At 33.6% G+C, this 20,155-nt stretch overlaps 2 protein-coding genes and 1 long non-coding RNA gene across 3 annotated transcripts in view; 1 reads left to right on the top strand and 2 right to left on the bottom strand.

The window, feature by feature from the left end:
- Positions 1-1,806, top strand: LOC138132417 (uncharacterized). Its single transcript, XR_011160072.1, has 2 exons — positions 1-510; positions 766-1,806. It is a non-coding gene; the product is annotated as an uncharacterized lncRNA (long non-coding RNA).
- LOC138132414 (serine protease inhibitor 28Dc-like) lies at positions 806-4,161 on the bottom strand. The gene is made up of 4 exons (XM_069049888.1): positions 3,766-4,161; positions 2,478-2,775; positions 1,965-2,427; positions 806-1,911 (listed from the first exon to the last, which is right to left on the bottom strand). The coding sequence occupies exons 2-4, from the start codon at positions 2,773-2,775 to the stop codon at positions 987-989; spliced, it is 1,686 nt and encodes a 561-aa protein (XP_068905989.1). The 5' UTR covers positions 3,766-4,161; the 3' UTR covers positions 806-986.
- Positions 4,162-6,587: 2,426 nt separating this feature from the next.
- Tbc1d15-17 (TBC1 domain family member 15/17) overlaps positions 6,588-20,155 on the bottom strand; it is a 113,851-nt gene continuing 100,283 nt past the window's right edge. The window contains exons 2-6 of the mRNA XM_069050715.1: positions 9,252-10,169; positions 8,057-8,304; positions 7,591-8,007; positions 7,222-7,536; positions 6,588-7,166 (exon numbers count right to left, since the gene is read on the bottom strand). Coding sequence (XP_068906816.1) covers positions 6,930-7,166; positions 7,222-7,536; positions 7,591-8,007; positions 8,057-8,304; positions 9,252-9,888 — 1,854 coding nt within the window. The 5' untranslated portion in view covers positions 9,889-10,169 and the 3' untranslated portion in view covers positions 6,588-6,929. The remainder of the gene's footprint in view (positions 7,167-7,221; positions 7,537-7,590; positions 8,008-8,056; positions 8,305-9,251; positions 10,170-20,155) is intronic.

Genomic DNA, 20,155 nt, shown 5'->3' with positions numbered 1-20,155 from the left:
AAAAACAATTAATTATTGCGCAATATTGTTTATTTGTTCTACTGTCTTCTGGGTTTTTGAACCGTCGACGATTGTCGAAATGGTGCGGAACTTGCCGAGTTGGCCTGTTTCGGTACTTTCGGTTATTTGTGGCGCCATTTTAAATTAAATCGAGCAGCGATTGTTTTTTGACTCAATAGTTTTGTTGATAATTAACAAATTCCTTGATTAACAACATGAACAAACGTGTAAATTGAAGAAACAATAATCGGATAGAAACATCAACAGCCGTGAAGGGAAAAGACGCGTCCTAGTACGTGAAACCGACAAAAAAACTAATATAAAGGTGTAATAATTTTTTAGGAATAAAAAAAAAACTGATTCACATTCAAAAACCACCAAAAAATACATAAACACAGGTTGAAGGCCAACATTTACCATTTTTATTTATGAAACTGATCCATACTTCAGTCTTATATGCAGTAGAAGGAACATGAAAGATGTGCAGAATTTAACAGCTGGAAGGACAAGGTATCACATTTTTTATTCCTATTTTTTGTTAAGATACACCTGTTTTGATTTTGTATTTGTAGTAGGTATTGTTGTAGGCGTCGTCTGCGCTGGTTGTAGGTACCAAAAATACTGCTCAAATATATCAACTATGTACCAAGTTATACATAGTAATTCAAATTATAACTTAATTTGTGTTGACACTGATAACATTTTGCTAGGAACTCTAGCAATTTTAATTTTAAGCATAAATGACTGAAAATAAAATTGTTGCAGTTTTGGTTTATTAAGCGTGGAAGGCGACAAAAAGTGGAAATTCTTACTTATAAAAATCTTTTACTGTTGAACATTTATCATCAACAAAATAAATAGGTACATAATCGGTAAAAAATGAAAATAGTTATTATCACAATCATATGTATAGAATTACTGTATCTTCAAATCTGATGGATATGTTGTGTGAGTGCTGGTGCAATAGTCAATGATAAATAGAAATATCATTTAAAATTGGGTGTCGGGATGTTGACAGACCCCCAAAACAACATCGTCTTCGTTTCTTCATGCATTATGAAGAAGAAGAAAGGAACATCAACCCTAACCGTGACTCGGCCACCATCCCTCGACAAACTAAACGAAGTGGCAGCGGCAGCTTCGGTGCCAGACTCGGTAATATCCATGTACACTTTGTGGATAACATTGTCCGCGTACAACCCTGGATTTTCAAATTTCTCCGCATTTTCTTGCTGGTTCAGATATTGTCGGATGTTGTCCAAAGTTTCCGCAATCCTTGGAGTGATCCTCCTGTCCACTCTCCTGCCGACTTTATTGCCAAACTTCTTATACAAGACTTTTTCTTGTCTGCTGGTACCATTCACTACTTGTTCGCAAGTGTTGACGTCACTCTTTGGATTGAAAATTTGAGTGCAATTCACCACTTCGCCGTTCCTGCTGAATATTATAACATCATTTCCGGTACTGCTGACAGAGATAGGGTTCTGTAACGATTCTCCGATGACTGGATTATTCTCAGGGGTGCCAACTCCTGGTGAAAGCAACGCCAAGTTTGATTCTTTGGGATTGAATAATGACTTTACCCCCAACATTTCAAGAGACTTCTTTAGATCGATCGTTGTGTCGATTCGCATCTTCGGGAAGAGTACTATAGCTCCGGTGTATTTGACGTTGCTCACCAAACGCTCGATTTCCGTGTAGTTCAAATTGGCTTCCAGCTGTCTCAACTTTTCTTTGTTCGAATTGTTCGGTACTACAACGTACATCGTGGTTTGATTACCTTTGTAAGGCAAACCGATGATTTCGCAGTTTAATGTCCGGTCTTTGAAATATGGAAACACTCCACCATTCGACATCATTTCCACCATCACTTCACTTTTGGAGTTTCTTCCGTTTGTGTAGAACGGACGTCTGCAAATTTAATAGATTAGTTTCAGTATTACAAAACAAATAGATAAATTCACCTTTTGGTACTACCATCGAAGAATGGTTTTTCCCACTCGGCCTTAAAATACATAGCACTTGCCAAAATGACTTTGGTGGCGCTCGACGGACTCTCACCCAAGATATGATTTATTTTTCCTTTAGTTCTTTCAGAAACCCAGGCGTTTATAATTTGTTGTGCACTATTTGGATTACTCGCAAAATCGACGTTTAAAACTTCACTGTCGTATACTGACTCGGCCGTGTGTCTGTATATTTGCCTGATGGGGTAACCATTTTGTACAAAAATTGCCGTAGCAAAATTGACTTGACGTCCAATGTCGAAACCTGAAGTTACTTGCAGTTTCTCCAACATTCTCCCAAACTGCTCGTGGACCAATTGAGACTTGCTGTGTATATCAACTCCTGTTGTTAAACCCATAAATGTCGATATCTCATCGAAGGTTTTTCCATTTGATCCCAAAAGAACTAAAGCCAGGGCCCCTGAAATTTCCTCGTTTACATTTACCTTTTCACTTTTCACTTCTACGTACCTGCTATACTGACAGGTGCATACACTATGGTGTCGTAGCCTTGAGGTGACGAAGCAGTCAGTGCCTTTTCGACGGCCAAAGTTAGCTTAAGTATTCCCGTGGAAATAATTTTATCTACAAATTTTTCGTAGGCAGTTGTACCTCGTAGCTCTGTTAAGTTAGATCTGGATGGTAAAACTGGCGCACTTTGGGCACCACTTTGCATCTGCATGTAACCACCTTTCTCATCTGGGAAATACAACTGGCCGTACAAAAGAGGGATGACCGTCGAGACAATAACTGTTTTGTAGGACCACATCTGCAAGAAATGTTAAATTATTACTGGTCGAACATGCGAAAGTATGGTATTTCGTAGTAACAACAGTAAACATAACGGAACTTACTAGATTAAATGTGATTATTGTCATGGCACGGATGTAAAAGTGATTTTGAGGAAGTAATTTCCTAGTAAATCAACATGATTTTAAATTATGTGTTGACAATGGGCACGATTTATAATTTGCTTATAAGTGCTCTTAGGTAGGGATGAATAGCATTTGCGATTATTAATTTTGTCAAGTTCAACAATTTCGACCATCTATAAATTGTTATAAATTCGAGATGATGTAATAATATAAATTACAATTTTTGTATCCAGATTTTGACATTCAGTAACTGTAATTATCTACGTAATTTAGTTTTTATTTGAAAATTGTTACACAACGCACAATAAATGCAAAGATCTTAGGTTTTAACGACGTGAAAATTTTATCTAAACAGTGATTATTTTATGACACAAGATGGATTTGTTGTAATAATATTCAAGTGTTATTTGCAAAAGTTCATTGAAAGTAGCGATAAATATTCAAGGGAAAAGACTCCAAAATGATATTCATATTAATGTGGAAGTAGAATGAATTTCGAGGGATATACGTCGGTAGGTTCGTAATCTTATAAAAACAGTTTTACAGTTTTCTTGTCGAAAAAACTTGTCACATCTTTAAGTTTTTCTCTTGAAATTCTTGTTCGCAAAATTGGTTTAATGTTTAATTTGTGGTTGTATTAAATTAAATTAAATTAATTTGAAAAATATTTCCACATAGATATTTTATTGCCTGAATGGAACAGGTCACCATACAAAAACAATTCAGAAGTTCTGGAAATATCAGAATTAATTATCAGTCAACAAGCGAAATGATTGTTGTCGGTGACGTAATTCGTCCAAATCTCATTTTTTACATATCTACGAGTAGCTTTTAAATTGTAAGAGATGATCAATGAAACTATACCCATCTCACGGTCACTTTACCTTGACTCGTTCGATGAAAAAAAATTATTGCACTTTCCTCTCTACCACTGTTGAAATTACCACATTTTCCGAACACCACGGACCGTCTTTACTACTTGATTTAACAAAAACACTAAAGTCTGCCAGCACCAACACCACAACCGATAATAATCAAATTAGAATGAATCCATGTGCAACAACCTGACCTTCCGTCCCCACTTCTGCCAGCCATTTGTTAAAACCAGAAGACCCGCACCAGATAGCTTTTCGATATAATTCCTCGAGTGTTAATCTTTACAATGGGTTATCATCACTACCGCAAAAATCCCTGAGACTGGGACGTGTAATTTTGTCTGCTCGCTCTTTCGTGGAATTATATTTGCAAACAATTGTGTAAATTCGTTGTGGGAATAACGATGAAGGTGGGCAGAGATTTTTTAAAAGATAAACTGGGTCAATGTTACCAGCGATCAACATTGCTCGTGTGTGTCACCGCAAAGATGTACTAAACGGAAATTTCTACCGCACTAATGACCCAACAGTGGGTAAATTTGTTATTGTGTGCGAGTATGTTATTGCTTGTTGAGGAATTAAAGTTTCCGGCTGCGGTAGTAATTTCAATTCCAGAGTTAGAATATACATTTTAATTATTCTTACCTATTAACACCCAACAGACGTCGGCGTAGTTTCCAAATTGTAAAACAAAGAATTTTTACTTGAGTGGATATGTTTAACAAGAATGCAACTACAGTTTTAACGTCTTACGTGCTAAAAATAAAGAAATACATATAGCCAAAAATATAATCAAAAAATGTAGGTGAAAATCTAGAACAAGTATTAGGTACCTATTCCTTTCGCAGGCAAGAACAATGGCTTGTTTTTTATAAAAAATATATCCAATGACACAATGTTATTTTAAATAAGGAAATGTTAAATGACAATAACAGAATTCCTACTTAATGTTTAATGGAAATGTGTAGTTACAGTGGGTTATCGCTTTTCATAAGAAGTAATATTCAATGTCACAATGTTTGTGACTTTAAACAAGGAATTGTTAAATACTCGTAATAGAATTTCCAGTCCTATTTAATGGAACTGTGTAGTCACAACAATTGGAGTGTCAAAGAAGTGCGATGTAGGTAATGACTAATGATGCAAATCTAGTCTTACTTGATTTGTCATCGTGAATTCATTACGATCAAATATTGAAGGTTAACATTGTTTACAAAAACGTGTTAGGATTATTAAATTGATAGATAAATATCCATAATTATATTTATATAACTGCAAAAGAATTAAACACTTGTACCTACCAATTAATCTTTTTTTTTTGTATTGCATTTCAATTATTTTTTATCGCAATCGTGATTACTGTTGAATAAATTGGTTATTTACCATTAGATACTTGGTAGGTAATGGTAATTACTGTCAGAATCAGCATTGATTATATTTTTGTAGTTAGGTAGGTACCTATTCTCTTTAATAAAAAAACATTAGGTACCTATTTTAATTTCATTTTAACCACTAAACTTAGCATGACAATATTTTGATTGTTTGTCATAATATTTTAAATAATTTACAACTTTTTATTTTCTGTGCCCAGCATAACAGTTCAGCAGTATCTAAATATGTTGCTGCTGGTCTACCTGCTGGCAGAGATAACTGTATGAGAGTTTTGTTTTTTAATAAAGACTTCAAATAATTGTTTTTTTTTATAATTATCGAGTCGTTTTTTTACTAGATAATTACGCAAATACTTTTTTCTTCTATCGTAGGTACCTTTTACATATATCTCTTTTGTTTTGTTAATTACTACAGTAATTTCTTCTTTCTCGTGTAGGTATGCTTAGTTTATTTTATTACATTATCCTAACCCATTCTTTGAACGAGTTGTCAATTCTGACAATGTTTGGTTTAATAATTTAACATTATTTGAAGAATTTATCAAACTGACAAGTGTAAAATGTTTCTTTTACAGTTTTAGCTAAACGTAGCTACAATAGCACTAGATTATTATATTTTCTTCTTTTACTGCATATAGGAGCCTGGCACGAATCTATAACACAAATTATTAATTATGTTTCTAAAATACATCAAACCTTTTAATTATTGGTTACAGGTGTTTTGCCAACGATGTAGGCATCATCAGAACGATGGGAAGACTCCGAGATTCTCGTAATGTTGATAGGGAAACACGTATAAGTAATAATCAATATATTGGTGTTTTGGGAATATAATTAATTATTTTTTACAATTTTCTCATCTGTAGCTTCAGGTTCTTTATTGTTTTTTAACTAATTCTTTTAAGAATTAAATTAGGAACCAAAGCATAATTATTTTTTAAACATATTCTGCGTGTGCGAGTAAATTAAGTAGGTAGGTACTCCCTATTTATTATTGTAATGAGCAATGTGGACTTTCCATAAAGATAACTTTTGTTCTTTGTTATTCCATTTATATCTATTAATACAAAGCATTTGTGTTGTGTATTTCAATGAAGTAGTTATATACAGGATCATTATAAATGATTGTCCCATCGCTGTTGGTGTTGAAAATCCACACAAATTTTGGATGTGCCGCCAGCCTCGCATCGTTAGACATATTTCCACTACCGCCAGGAGTCCCACCTATCGGCGTTACTATAGTCTCACTCATGTTACGAGGCATTCTGCACATTCAACTACGTCACCAACGCCTACTGCGATGGAATCATCATTTATAATGACTATATTTTCAACATAACATAATAATTTCGTAGTAGTCAGTGCTAACACGAACAACGTGAAGGTTGTTATTGCATAAACTGTTTAAAATTTGGATTTGGGTAAAAACAAGGTGCCAGGTCTTGTAAAAAATATTTAATATTTGTCATAAAATGTTCAACATAATACATGCTGCCTTTTTTACTTCAGACTGAAAGCGACACGTTTGTGTAACTGTAGCAGTTAATAAAATACACTTCACAATATTAAAACAAATCCATCAAATATATTTTAACAGAATTTAAAGACCAGTTTGCACATTTTCTTTTAAAGAATGAATTAAAATCGAGACTCAAGCGGTCAACTTGATAATACAAAAACAGCGTGAGCTTAATAATAGTTAAATACTAGAGATATGCACACAGCTAGTACTTCTACAAAAGTATAAATATTTATGATCTAGTCAAGCTTTCTGCGCTAGGTTTAGGTCACAATGTGTTGCATGGTGTCATAAACTTGTTCATAGGGATCTTCTTCGGGACTGTCCGGACTAATACTGGTGACTTCTTCTGTCGATGGTTGCGTACCAACAAGGGGAAGTCCCAAAATGACTCTAATATTATCAGTTAAATGTTCAGCCTCTTTAATTTGATGAAATATTCCTTCAGCTTTGACTAACATAGCGGGCATGTCAAGTTTTCCACACAGATCGTTCACGTGCTGCAAATAAAAATAAAGATAATTCGCCCGAGACAATGAAACGAAGTAAACGTACTTTTAGTATTTCCGTGAAACCGTAATTATTTTCAATGAGAGTTTGTTTCTCGGTTTCTAATATTGCTACACATACGAGTAAATGAAAGTTTTCACAAGGCAATCCAGACCATAAAACTTCCCATAACCGCATCACTTGCTCGTAACTCAATTCCCTCTTGAACCAAACCAACAACCATCGGAAACAGAAGAACATATTTCCAGAATCGTGTTTGTCAAAGTAATTTACCAATTGCGGTTCTATGAATCCCAAGAGTGTGTGTAGATTTTGCAGTTGTTCTTTCATACCGGCCTGATCTACGTCGAAATTGCTACTCTGTAATTACACGTGCATTAATTAAAAAATTATGACGAACATTCGGATATTTACAAGTTTATTCATAAATCCTACAAAACACCAAAAGGCGTCGACTTCGTTCTTGAGGAGGTGCAGAATCGGCGACAGCAAGTCGCTCATTCCTTGCACGTATCCTAAATCGAAATTGTACATAACGTACGTCATAAGAATATCGTAAAGCATCTGGATGTTAGGATTATTGTCGCCGGCGTAGAAATCTAACGTTCTGTCAGTTCGATTGACATCTTTTTCTATCAAGTTCTTCCGCTCTCTGTAGTCGGAAAAATTATCCTCTTGTATTCTAGTCATACGTTTCCACTGCAGCTTCATGTTGTAGTAGTCTTCGTTCTTTTCACAGAGTATTTGTTGGCGTTGGGTTAGAGTACTGTCCCAGGGAAAATAATCTAACAGGTACTTCCACGCCTCGTAGCGGAGATTTGGCGCCACACCCTAAACGGTAAGTCAGTTAAGATTTGTTGGTTTTGTCTGACCGACTTACCCCTCTGAATATCATCAGTTTGATTTGTTCCACGTCTTCGAGTTTACCTTCATGGTTTTGGAGATTTTTCCATTGTTCTAGGTTTAACGGACGACCTCTGGGGTAGTCTTTTCGTTCGGGGAGCTCAGGAACTTTGGCTATTACTTCGTAGTCTCCTTGGGAATGGGAGCTGGCATACTCTGTGAGGCTTCGGTGCAAAAGCTCTCTCTGATCCTCGTCGATATCTCGCTGATCTGGACTTCTGTAAACTAGAGTCAAATTTTATAATGCTACGCTACAAAAATTCAGATAGGGAAATAATTATCGTGCGTGACTCTGCCTTTATCTACCTTCCATTTTCGCAGTAATAAAAAAATACTGAGGCGCTTCTCTGTTAATCTAAAACTGAGGCACCGTATTATTTTGAGACATTAAATCTTGTTCAATTTTTATTTAGAGATTCTGTTGTATAGTTTTTAGTTGTTTATCACAGATAAAATTATAACGAAGTAGTAGGTACGATGTTTTTGCTATAACTTTTTGTTGCATGAAAATTCTTCATTTATTCATTTATTTTAGTTTTAAAAGTTGAGCGTCAAATAAAATCTGAACCGTGAAAATAAAAATAGGGAATCGTGAATACAAGTAGAGTGGTTTATTTTGAGCTGGATTTCTCAAATGTGGAATTTTCAATTAGTTTTTGTCCGAAAATAATTACTGAAATTTCTTGCCTCTGATAAGTTTTCGCCTAATAAACTAAAATAGACATCAAAGTATCCAAATATTTGCACCTTTTATTTGGCAATAAAAGGCAATGGAATTTTGTAAATATTTAAACAAGTTGTCGGTAATATCATCTGAACGATAAATTTAAAAAATATGGTTTTTAACAATATGAAACTCCTTTTTGCTGTTTAAAAACACATCTAAATTTAAACCTGTATTTAATAGCTAATATGAGTAAAAAAATTAGTTTGTAGTACGATTTTTTAAATTTTTATAAAGAAGTGCAGAAACTGAGATAAAAAAAATACAGATACAATTTTTTTAAGTAATGCCAACATGGTAAATAAAAAAATATTGATAAACAGGTACTGTAACCTAATGACTCATAGAAAGTATGAATCAGTGTTGCATAAAATTGGAATTTGATGGTCTCAGTTCATACTTATGTAACTCCCAAGTTACACAATGGAAATTACATATAGATACTTACCAAAATCAGTGACTTTCGCAAATGTTTCAAACGTGGTTTCATAAGGCCTATCATGAAAGTTCTTGACTACCTTCCACCATGTAGGGCTGTCTTGGAAAATATTCAATTCAGCAAATGACTTATCCAACTGCGCCGCTTCCGGATTGTCTTCATGTATAACAATAAACAAATGTTTATCTCTTTTGGCTGGTATTGTCTTCATCATTCCTCTCAAATTACTGATTAAGGGATCACAACTTCCATGTTGAAATATAAAACAACATATAACTTCTGATTTGCCATCAAAAATAGTGAGCTGGCGGTTTTTGTTGGAGGTTTTGAAACTGCGAATATCGCTGAAGTTGAGTTTCAGAAATCTAGGTTTAATCGAGCTCTCAGGAGGTAGACTTTCACTGTGAGTCCGGGTCCGCTTTTGAGTTTTCACGACTGCCCATTCTTGATCTTGAACATCTGAGTCTACAGTAATTTCGTTGGGTTTCCACTCAAGGCATCTCTTGCTGTTGGAATTTAAATATTCGGTTATGTAGACGGTTCCGACTAGATTCAGGTAGCTGACGAAGGTTGCCTGAGCCGTCTTCAACTGGACACCGTCTTGGCTGAAAATCTCCATGCAGTTGGTCGATCCGTCGTCACCCATTTTTAACCACGCTTTAATTAGATTTTGAATTTAATTGTTAACAGTGCACGTATACGTCAGTAGGAGCAGTCATGGTCACGTTATTTTTACATGAACAACAATCAAAATCGGACACTTTCACAAACATAGATTATTGGTGGTTTGCAGTTAGTTGACACGCTACAAATTCACGCAACCTACAAAATTTTAAGGTACGATTCGAGTGGAGCTGTAAGGTATCGCGGTTTTTTCGCAGTCAAAAACTAAAAACCTTTCAACGTACAAAAACAAACATTGTTTTCCTTTTCTTGGATGACGTTTATGACATTTTCTGACGTTTCTTTGACAGTTGATAGTTACAGATTCCTATTTAGTCTACAGGCATTCCGCGTCAAGTAGTCGTGTTGTAAGTGTGTTTCGTACCGATAGATGGCAGGAGATAAAACAATTGCAACGCAATCGAGTCGAACATGTAACCTGCGTTCAGAAACTAAGCTAAGCTAAGCTAGTTTGACACGATGCTAAATTTTGTAGAAAATTTGTTAGAAAATAAGAGAGGACCAATGAACGATCAGAATCATAGTCTGTCTTTGTCAGATCCTGATCGTTCATTGGTCCTGATCGAGGGTCTCTCTCATTTTCTAACAAATTTTCTACAAAATTTAGCATCGTGTCAAACTAGCTTTAGAGTAGGCGTAGGAGACATTCTTCAGTGTAAAGTAATTTTTGTAGGTAACCAATTATTCTCCGGAGTTGCATAGTATGCATAGTAAGCTTTTTCCAAATTTCATATTGTCATATTCCGTGGAGGGAGAATAGGGAGAATGCACTACAAAAGTTAAAAATATTTTCTAACCTAATTTTATTTCGTTAAAATGTCAGGTGTTTCTTGTGTCATTTTCTACGCTGGAAAAATGTTGCAAAAAATTGAATTTCCATAGGTTGCTATAAATATAAATGTATTTGAAGGCCCGTTATTTTCATACTATGTAACTTGGGGGTGCATAGGATTTCGTCTGAAAAAGGGGGTTCGTAAATATTAAAAATAAATAAAGCTTTTATTTTGCGTTCTATCCCCCGAACTACCATCGAGTGACGACTAAAAATTATCAGTCTGTTCAGAGTTCTACTAGAAGTTGGTGTCTTTTCAGACATTGATTTGTGTCAGAATATCAAAACCGAAACACTAACACGCAATAATAACTCATTGACATAAATGAATATTTTGTGTGCATATTCTTATAAAAAAAAAAAAATAAGAAGTAGATTTTGGCAATCCCCCATGTGCTTCTGAGGAGTCCGGAGTACCTATGTATGTACTTCAACGACACACTTTTTAAATCTATTGAAAAATGTTTAGGAACATATGGACCAATTCGGTGTCCGGCACGTTGGCCAAAACTCACGCCTCTCGATTTTTGGCTTTAGGGCTATCTTCAAGACCAAGTTTATCAAACTCAAGCAGAAAACGAAAACATTTTAAGATCGAGAATTACTAATGCTTGTCGTCAAATTCCTCCTAATGTAATATTGAATGTGACCAATGGCGTGACTAGAAGGTGCTATGTACAGTTGCGGCCGTTGAAGACTCAGACACTTTGACAACGCCAAACTTTTAGCTTTGTAAATGGTATTGAAAGTGACGTTTCTCAAAATGTGTCATTCAGTCAAACACATTTTTGCAAATCAGATAATTGCGGCATTTCAAAAGTTACGCGCGATTCTGACCTAATATGTCAAATACTGACACTGACTTTATAATCCTTGATGAAAATCCTGTTTACGCTAATCAAATTTTGGAATTTATACAGAGTGTTTAAATCTTTCCTGTCTGAGATTTCAACGGCCGCAACTGTACAGTGTGGAATAAAATTTTGTAATGTAACTAAATTAAAGGTGCTTTTACAAATGCACAGCTCACTTGATGAACATTTATATGAAATCAATTATAGATGTAAATCATTTTATTCCACACTGTATTTACCTAAAGTTAACTCAAGTTGCAAAAAACCACTTTGCATTTGCAACAGCACTTTTATGGCATTAGTCATTTGAAATTACTTTTAAACTGTACTTATATGGAAAATATTCAACCCCAACTATGATTTTCTGGTCCCTTTGTGCCTTTATTTGGTTCAAAAATATGAAAAAACTGCTGTTGCAAATGACAAGTGGTTTTTTGCAACTTGAGTCAATTATAAAGTTGACATTTGCAACAGCATTTTTCTCATATTTTTGAACCAATGAAGGTACAAAGGGACCAGAAAATCATAGTTTGGGTTGAATATTTTCCTTATAAATACAGTTTTAAAGTAATTTCAAATGACTAATGCCCTAAAAGTGCTGTTGCAAATGCAAAGTGGTTTTTTGCAAGTTGAGTCAACTTTAGTTGTGCATTCAACAAGGTGGTGGTCAATTTGGACAATACATACTTACTTATAAGGACATTTTTTGGTTTTGTTTGAACTAGTTTTGTTATTTGATTAAAAAATTCCAACATGTTTGTTTTTCACGGCAGACTTGATAATTTTAGAAAGTAACTTAATATGGAAATATATTTTTTTACAAATTATTGGATCAAAATTAACTAGTGAGACGTCATTGAATTTAAAAAAAATCCTCTAGGTATGCTATTTAAGGAAAAATATTGGATATCGCTGGACAATGAAGTTAATGTTAAAAAAAATCAGAATTCAAGCCTTCCCATTGTGCTTAATCACTAATTTTGATTTTTTTAAATTAAAATCCGACAATAAATAATAAAGTTACAGCTTGAGGCGTTTTTTAGGAATCACCATGTATAAGTAAAGTAATTACGAAAATTTATATTAATGCTAACGCCTATTTGCAACAATTTTCTTTTATTTCTTTATTCTGTACAGTTAGGGACGCGGAATTTTGGGCATCATTTTTGTGTCACTTAAAAAAATTGCGATGTAAATCACTCTTTGACATTCAAAAGTCAAATTTTGAAATTTATTTTCTGTTCACGTCAATCGAATGTTAATAATGTAAAGCTTATTTTACATTTTTTGACAGTACTTATACCGTGTGAGCAACAAGTACTGATTGAGTTGGCAATAAATTCTGGTGATTTTTGGTGACTTTTATGTCATGTTCCAACGAGAAAACCATTTTATTAATAAAAGATTACAAAAACCAAGACGTTTAAATTTGAAATGTATACCAGCTGTCAATAATGTCAATAAAACAAACCAGAATAGGTACAATTCACAGTCTTGAAAATTTTATGTAAAATTTTTTTTTGCCAACTGAAACAGTTATTGTTGCTCACTCTGTATTACATTGACAGTGATGCCCGAAATTCCGTGCCAAATCCAAATAACCACCACCTGTTGAATTATGTTGGTGGAAACAAAATTACACTAACTGTATAATGGCAATTTTGATATTACTAGAATGCTAGACCAATCAAATCTAAGTATACAACGTTGCCGGTTGATTTTCTGGGTAGAATGCAGTGTTGGTGGTTATTTGGTTTTGGCAAAGAATATAACTGTACTTACGAACTAATTTGTTCAAAACTTTTCCTTTGTAATTTTACCATTGGAGACTTATTTTATTAGATATTCCTGTGTTATATTTAGACAAAAACGAGTGTACTAGTCAATTTCGTAGTTTTGTACCACTGGCAGCCTCGTTATCTCCGTAAAAATAGAAAATAAAGCAATAAATTTAAAAGAAATGGAACAATTTCCTCGATTTAAATTAGAATAAATCAATTTACTTTTTTTTATCAATAAAAAATTCTCTTAATATACTGAACCTTTCAGAAGTCGCACCCTATAGAAAATGAGGCTAAAATATTTTTTAAATTCTGCTATTAATTTGAGTACAGTTGTGTTCAAAAAGGTGTTGTACAGGATTTGTAGTGTGTGAACTTGTACGTGATTTCGTAAAGTTCAAAAAAGTGTTGTACAAGCTTCGTTGCTTGTACGCTTCCTAGCAACACCTAATAATGCTTATTGAACACAAAAATAGAAAAAAACAAGTTCCACATAAAAACGAAGACACATCCATGGTGATGTTCTGATATTTTTTAAATCAGATACACAACCCTAACGTAGCTGTACAACTGTACATGGAAAAACTTGTCCACAATGTACCTACATAATTAAATATTTTACTAAAGTAAATAGAAAGAAAATTAGCTATCAAAAAGCTACAGTCGCGGACAGAAAAAAGTAGGACAATGTTTTTTCGCTAATGTAAGTCTGTGTACTCTTTCTATGGTTACTATTAAAATAATTATTTATTTGTTATAGTTTGCTCAGTTTACTCAACTCAATTTTAGCTAAATTTCTTAATAAGACTTGTCCTACTTTTTTCTATACGCGCCTGTACATCTAGAAACCAGCCTAATCTGTTCTCTTTTGATGAAAATTCTGCTCACATTCTCAAAGTTTCTTTTGTCTATTCTATTTATTCTCGACAATAAATAAATTATTTATTAACTACGATTTGTTTTTTTAACTTTGAAATTACCTACTTACTTTAAAAATACTTAATTAATGTAGAGGATTTCCCTTGCCATTCAACGTGGAAACGCTGCAAGCATTGGGGGCACTTTTCCAGGTTCCGCAATATTATCGGAAATTTTTGTATTATAAAACAAAAATGTTATGTAATTATGTTATTAATATAAAGTTTCATCGATTAATGTAGATACTTACTTAAAATAGTTTTTTTTGTTCGACACTGTCAGAATTTGAAAATTTTCTCCTATGTGAACGGATTTTGATAAATGTCACTACTTGTCAAAACGAAACGTCAAGCTAATTTAAAACATTTTCAGCGATTTGGAGCCTTTAAGGGGCTCGTCGAACAAAAAAACGTTGTATTCAACTCGTTCGTGTGTAAATTGGGTCTTTTTTGGCACTCGTGGGCCTTTAAAACACGAGTGAAACGAGGGCCCAATTTACACACAAATTCGTCAAATAAACTACTATTAGTACTATTATTACATAGTGAAAATAAATTAATTTTTATTGCCAAATTTAAAATTAAATTTGTACTGAATACTTAAGAGAGCAATGACTGGCAAAATAAAAAACAAAATTCTTAGTTAATTAAGATAATCGCAATTTGTTTTTGTTCCTAAAAGTACAATTAGGTTATGAACAGTCTGAAATACGTAAAGTTTTCGTCTTCACCACATATCACCAATAAATTAACACAAGACAATGTTCTTTGAGAAACTGATTTTTTTCAAATAACATTTTAATCTTTTTTGTTTTAATCTTTAGATCTGAATCTCGAAGTTTTAGAAGTATCATTAGATTTACGATAACATTATCCGTCAACTACAATGATGTAAATCCTCTTTAGCATAACAATATCTCCGTCTTAATTAACGTCTCATTCCACGTGAAGACAGCTCAAGACACAACCAAATAACAAAAATAGTTAAGTAGCAGGGATATTACAATTATTATAATTTGCCCAAAGTTGTTGGTCTTAAAGCCACCTGTACATACATCACCAAAGTGCACTAATTCATCCAGAACGCTGAACCCTCAACCGCGGCAAATTTGCGTGGCCGAAGCTTAATATTTGTCTTCCTCGTTAATAACGATAATCGCACCCAAAAAACGAAATCCGCAAGTCGTTATGATTTATTTTCAGGAATTTAGATAAATGATGTAAATTTTCCGGCGACGTGGGCTGTTATTCCTCAGCCGCTTCGGTTTTAAATGAAATGGAAAACGGCTCCGAGGATGATCATGTAGACGTGCTATAATAAGGTGTATCCGGCATTTTGCATATTGACTTAGATGTCGGAAACGAAACGCACCACGGCTGCTGGACGCCGATAAGACCAAGTCGCGGGGTTGCAATCGATTAGCCTTATATTTCCTCACCCGATCACCCCTGCTCCACCACCGACCGTTTGCATACGGGATTTGTTCAACTATTTTACCACACAATGGGGCCGTATAGCGTATGTGCCCGCTCTCTTAATAACACGCCGCCAGACGGCAACGTTTTATTGTTATTATTTCGTCAGAGATTGACGTATAAATTTATGGATTTCATCAAATTAATTTGCATCTACTCGAAATTCGATGGTTTATCGGTCTGAATCTTTTACCTGGCTTCGAGACGGTGCATAAGAAATTAAACCCTTGTCAGGGATGCATGATGGCCGCCGGTTCAATTGACTATTGAGATGTATCCGTACGCTATCTTTTGGCCTCAAAGTCATATCAGTTTTGCAAAAAAATAATCTTGCTCATTTAAAAATCAGGTTCAAATAAGAGCCTGCGCCGTGCTTTAGTACAATTTTACGTAATTCATTTCGGAAAAAACACTACAGTGTATATTTTAAATTGATCAATTGGTTCCCCTCTTTGTAAACTAGTGAAAGCCATTTAGTTTTCGAACTTTCGAAAACCTTGTGGATAGCAGCCAGCCCAGTTGTGGTCAATTCCTTCTTTGTAGCTTTCAAAAAATCTGTCAAGGACCTGGATTTCTTGTTGAAAGATAAAGGTAAAAAAGTCCCTTGGAGAAGGATCTGCAGATTTCTCTAACAAGGATGTCTTCGTTTCTAAGATGTATCGCGCGTTCGAATGAAGTCCTGGGCTGGGAAGGCGTTGGAAACCGTCAATTGTTGTGCTTTTTTAAAGCGTAGATTAATTGGAGCATGTTGACAGCTAACCTAAAATTTAGAGCCAAACAATTTTTCTTTTTTTTTCTTTCTTTGCAATGTTTTACATCAAAAATAGAGTAACATAACGATTCCTATTCTCGAAGCAAATATCTAAGGGCACCTTTTGCTGAAAACAAACATGTTCAATTATGTCCCGATTAAACATAAACAAATGTCATTCGTGTCAAACGGCGGTAAATTCAAACTTTACACTGTTCTAAACGGTTTAATTTTTCCAACGCCTACTCAGCCCAGAATTTCATTTGAACGCCCGATATAACTTGGTGTTGATAATATTCATCTTATCGGTGTGGATAAAGACTCCATGGAGCCCATTGGGTAGTCATATTTTCTTAACTTCTACTACAAAAGGTCTCACCAAATATTCTATGTAGCAGTAAGAATTTATTTTAAAACTCCAACAATATAATAAAATTGCATTGCGATGTCTTTTATGGAAGAGATATACAGTTGTTACTAATAAGTTTGATTTGGCAATAATTTTACTATGGAAAACCTAGCTGGTTGTTTAAAGACTAAAAATATGACTGACAACTGTTATCATGTGACATCCACTACATATAAAAAATGCATTCCCGTTGTTTTGGCATAAAGGGAGGCCATTCTGCATTTAATTTGGGAGTAAAGCTGGCTGTTGAATTAGCTTATGTTTTTCGAAGTTTGAGGTTATAAACAACGTCAATGTGTGGTGCATTGTTGTCAGTTTTACTAGTTTTGCAATAAAATTAGTATATTAAATTGAGTTGGCTCCATCCTGGTTCCTAGGGACGTTTTTCGATTGATAATTCAGACAATTGGCTGCACTTTTATTGTCAAAATTGTCGTTATCTGCGTTTAAATAAAATTGCTAGTTAACAACAAAATGTTTCTGGAGTGAAAATAAAATATAAATATTATGTTAACTATTTAGATTTGCTTGCATTAACTTCACAAATTTTGTGAAAACCAGGCTGCCAACTTAAATCTAACTCTCAAACACTCCCCTAGGAACCAGGATCGAGCCTACTTTCTCTTATATACCACTCTAGTTTGCAATAGAAGAATACTCATATATCGCGGGAAATTCAGCAACATGTTATGTTCATTTTGATAGGTCCCCATGTCAGGCACTTTAGTGATGGAAATCAAACAGTGTGTTCAACGTTAAAAAAATAATCCTGGTCTCCCGTTATGTCAAACAATGTGGGTTTACCTCAAATTTTACATTAAAAAAATTTGATAATGAGGTTTGAATTAAATATAACGTAAAAATTAGAGCAAAAAGGTAGCTCTGTCACTGAGATTTTATGCTCATGTACAAATTATCAGAATAAATTAAAAAAAAAATTGTAACAAGGTTGTCCCTTTACTTAGGACGATATTTTGAAAATTACTACAAATACTTCTTAGAATAAAATTATTGCGATGAGGGTTCAGATTTACTTTCATAAACATACTTTCTGCTCGGTGTCAAGTTGAGATTCAATTTTGGAAATTTTGATTGTTTTGCGAGAATAAGTGATTTATTTTTTTAGCCAATTTTGTTCTGAAAATTTTGAATAGATATAAAATCATATTAAATAAATTAATATAAACCGATTTTTTTTATGTCAGATTTGACGTATACCGGAAATCAAGTGATAATAATAATTTGCGACGATTGCCCTATAATACATATTCTTGCTAAATCAATGAACAAAAAATGTTCCCTTCTCTTGCGAACTTCTTGGTAAGCACTGTATGAGTCTGTAGTAAAAAAATTAAATTGCGAAAACCGTAAAAATTAATAATTAACAAAATTAATTTGCAGGAATTCCAGACCTGCATCTCATACATTTCTTCGTATACTCTAATGAACTTATTCAAAACGTTTTAGCTATTCAGAAATCAGTAAAAAAAAAATAAAAAAAATAATAGTTCCAAAATATTTGAGTAATTTTGATACTAAAATGTTTGAAGCCTAAAAATTGTTTTGTCTATTTTATTTTTATTATATTCTTATTGTGTGTTAATTATAAATTTTTTATTGTGTAAAACATGCTTGCAAGCCTTCACAATAATATGTCATAAGCAGTCTTAGGACAGAACAATCCCGGACAAGTCGACCAGTAAGTATTAAACTTTGCGTAATACCCCGCTCAGATATAAACACGATTCAGCTGGTTCGCTTTAAATAACAGGTGAACCAGCTGAATCGTGTTTATGTGCGAGCGAGGGATTACGCAAAGTTGTACTGGTCGACTGTCCGGTACTATTTTGTCCTAACACTGGTCATAAGTGACATATATGCCAAGTGGGTTTCTGTCTAAACTTGTAATGGAACTCGCCTTGGTTAACCTCAAAATTAGAAGTATGATTTACATTAACGAAACATTAAATAAAATGACAGTGCCGTCAAATGAGTGACGACAATAAAACAAAAATCTCGAAACGTTATGAATTATGATTATATTTTGAAAGACGTTTATTTGATGTCCTGTAAATTATAGTAAAATATAATAAAAATTTTATAAAGCGTAGTACATAAAAATAATAATTTTTGATTATATACCGGGTGATCAAGAAGGACTGTTTAAGTTGGCAGTATAATTAAGAAAATTTTTTAATTCGGTTATTTATAACACTGCAACCGGATATGTTTTGTTGGTTTATTTGACAAATATCTGATGTAGGTATAGCATTAACAACGACAAGCCATCAACAACCGAAAGTTACTCCTGTTATACGATTTAAAATACAATTCAGTGTTACCAACTTAAACAGTCCTATTTGATCACGCCGTAGAATAAGATAAGCTAATAAATGACGTAAACGATCAATTTTGGTCGTATTAGATAGGTATACTAGATTGTATTTAATAAATCTGAAGAAATTTAAACCTAGTAATGTGCTTCTTTGATAAAAAAAACCAAATAATCGATAAAATCAGCAAATCGACCATGTTTTAAGGTTATTATTAAGTTTATTAAAGAAAGTCGGCAACAACTTTTTCACAATGTTGTACTATAATGAAATTAAATAATTTTATATAAAACTTGGCTTCGTGATCTCAAATTATAGCAGTTTTAATCTAAATTCTGCGCAGCGTATCATAGTCGAGTATTTCATAATTTACTGTGTGAATTGTTCAAGAAAAATTCCTTCTAACTTCAGGTATTAATCTTCTTGAGAACTATTATTAGAAATCAGCGTACTTATAATTAAATATTTTGGCTTCTTCTGATGCAAAAAAGCGATAAGTTATTCACACAAACACATTAAAAATAAAATCAAGTCATATTTGCCTGCAAGTTTTGATTTTTTTTTTTTAATTACGAGTAGTAGGGTATTATGCACATACATTTTGAATTCTTTTTTTTGTATTTCTTGCATGTAATTTTTTCACATGTAACCAATTATATTTTTAAACTCTCTTACAAATTAATGTTAATTCGGATAATTTAACTGTGTTAGAATCATTTGTTCCGGTACAATTTTCGTAAATCCTAATGATAGAGTCTTGTAAGCACAATTAAATTACAACCTTACTTCACAATAATTAAAACCTTTCAAAAATCATAATTCCTATAATAACACTATTTCAAATTAAGCAATTATTAAACATTCTATTTTTGTCTA

This window comes from Tenebrio molitor, chromosome 6, assembly GCF_963966145.1.
Source record: "Tenebrio molitor chromosome 6, icTenMoli1.1, whole genome shotgun sequence".
NCBI lineage: Eukaryota > Metazoa > Arthropoda > Insecta > Coleoptera > Tenebrionidae > Tenebrio > Tenebrio molitor.
Note: the sequence above shows the minus strand (reverse complement) of the source record. Positions and strands in the feature narration are given on the sequence as shown.

Bases quoted from the DNA above. Each gene is read 5' to 3' on its own strand.
- LOC138132414 (XM_069049888.1), bottom strand. From the start codon at position 2,775: ATGTGGTCCTACAAAACAGTTATTGTCTCGACGGTCATCCCTCTTTTG. The intron at 2,428-2,477 runs GTACGTAGAAGT...AGGAAATTTCAG, and splicing joins TGCACCTGTCAGTATAGCAG to GGGCCCTGGCTTTAGTTCTT. The intron at 1,912-1,964 runs GTGAATTTATCT...TTAAATTTGCAG, and splicing joins TTCGATGGTAGTACCAAAAG to ACGTCCGTTCTACACAAACG.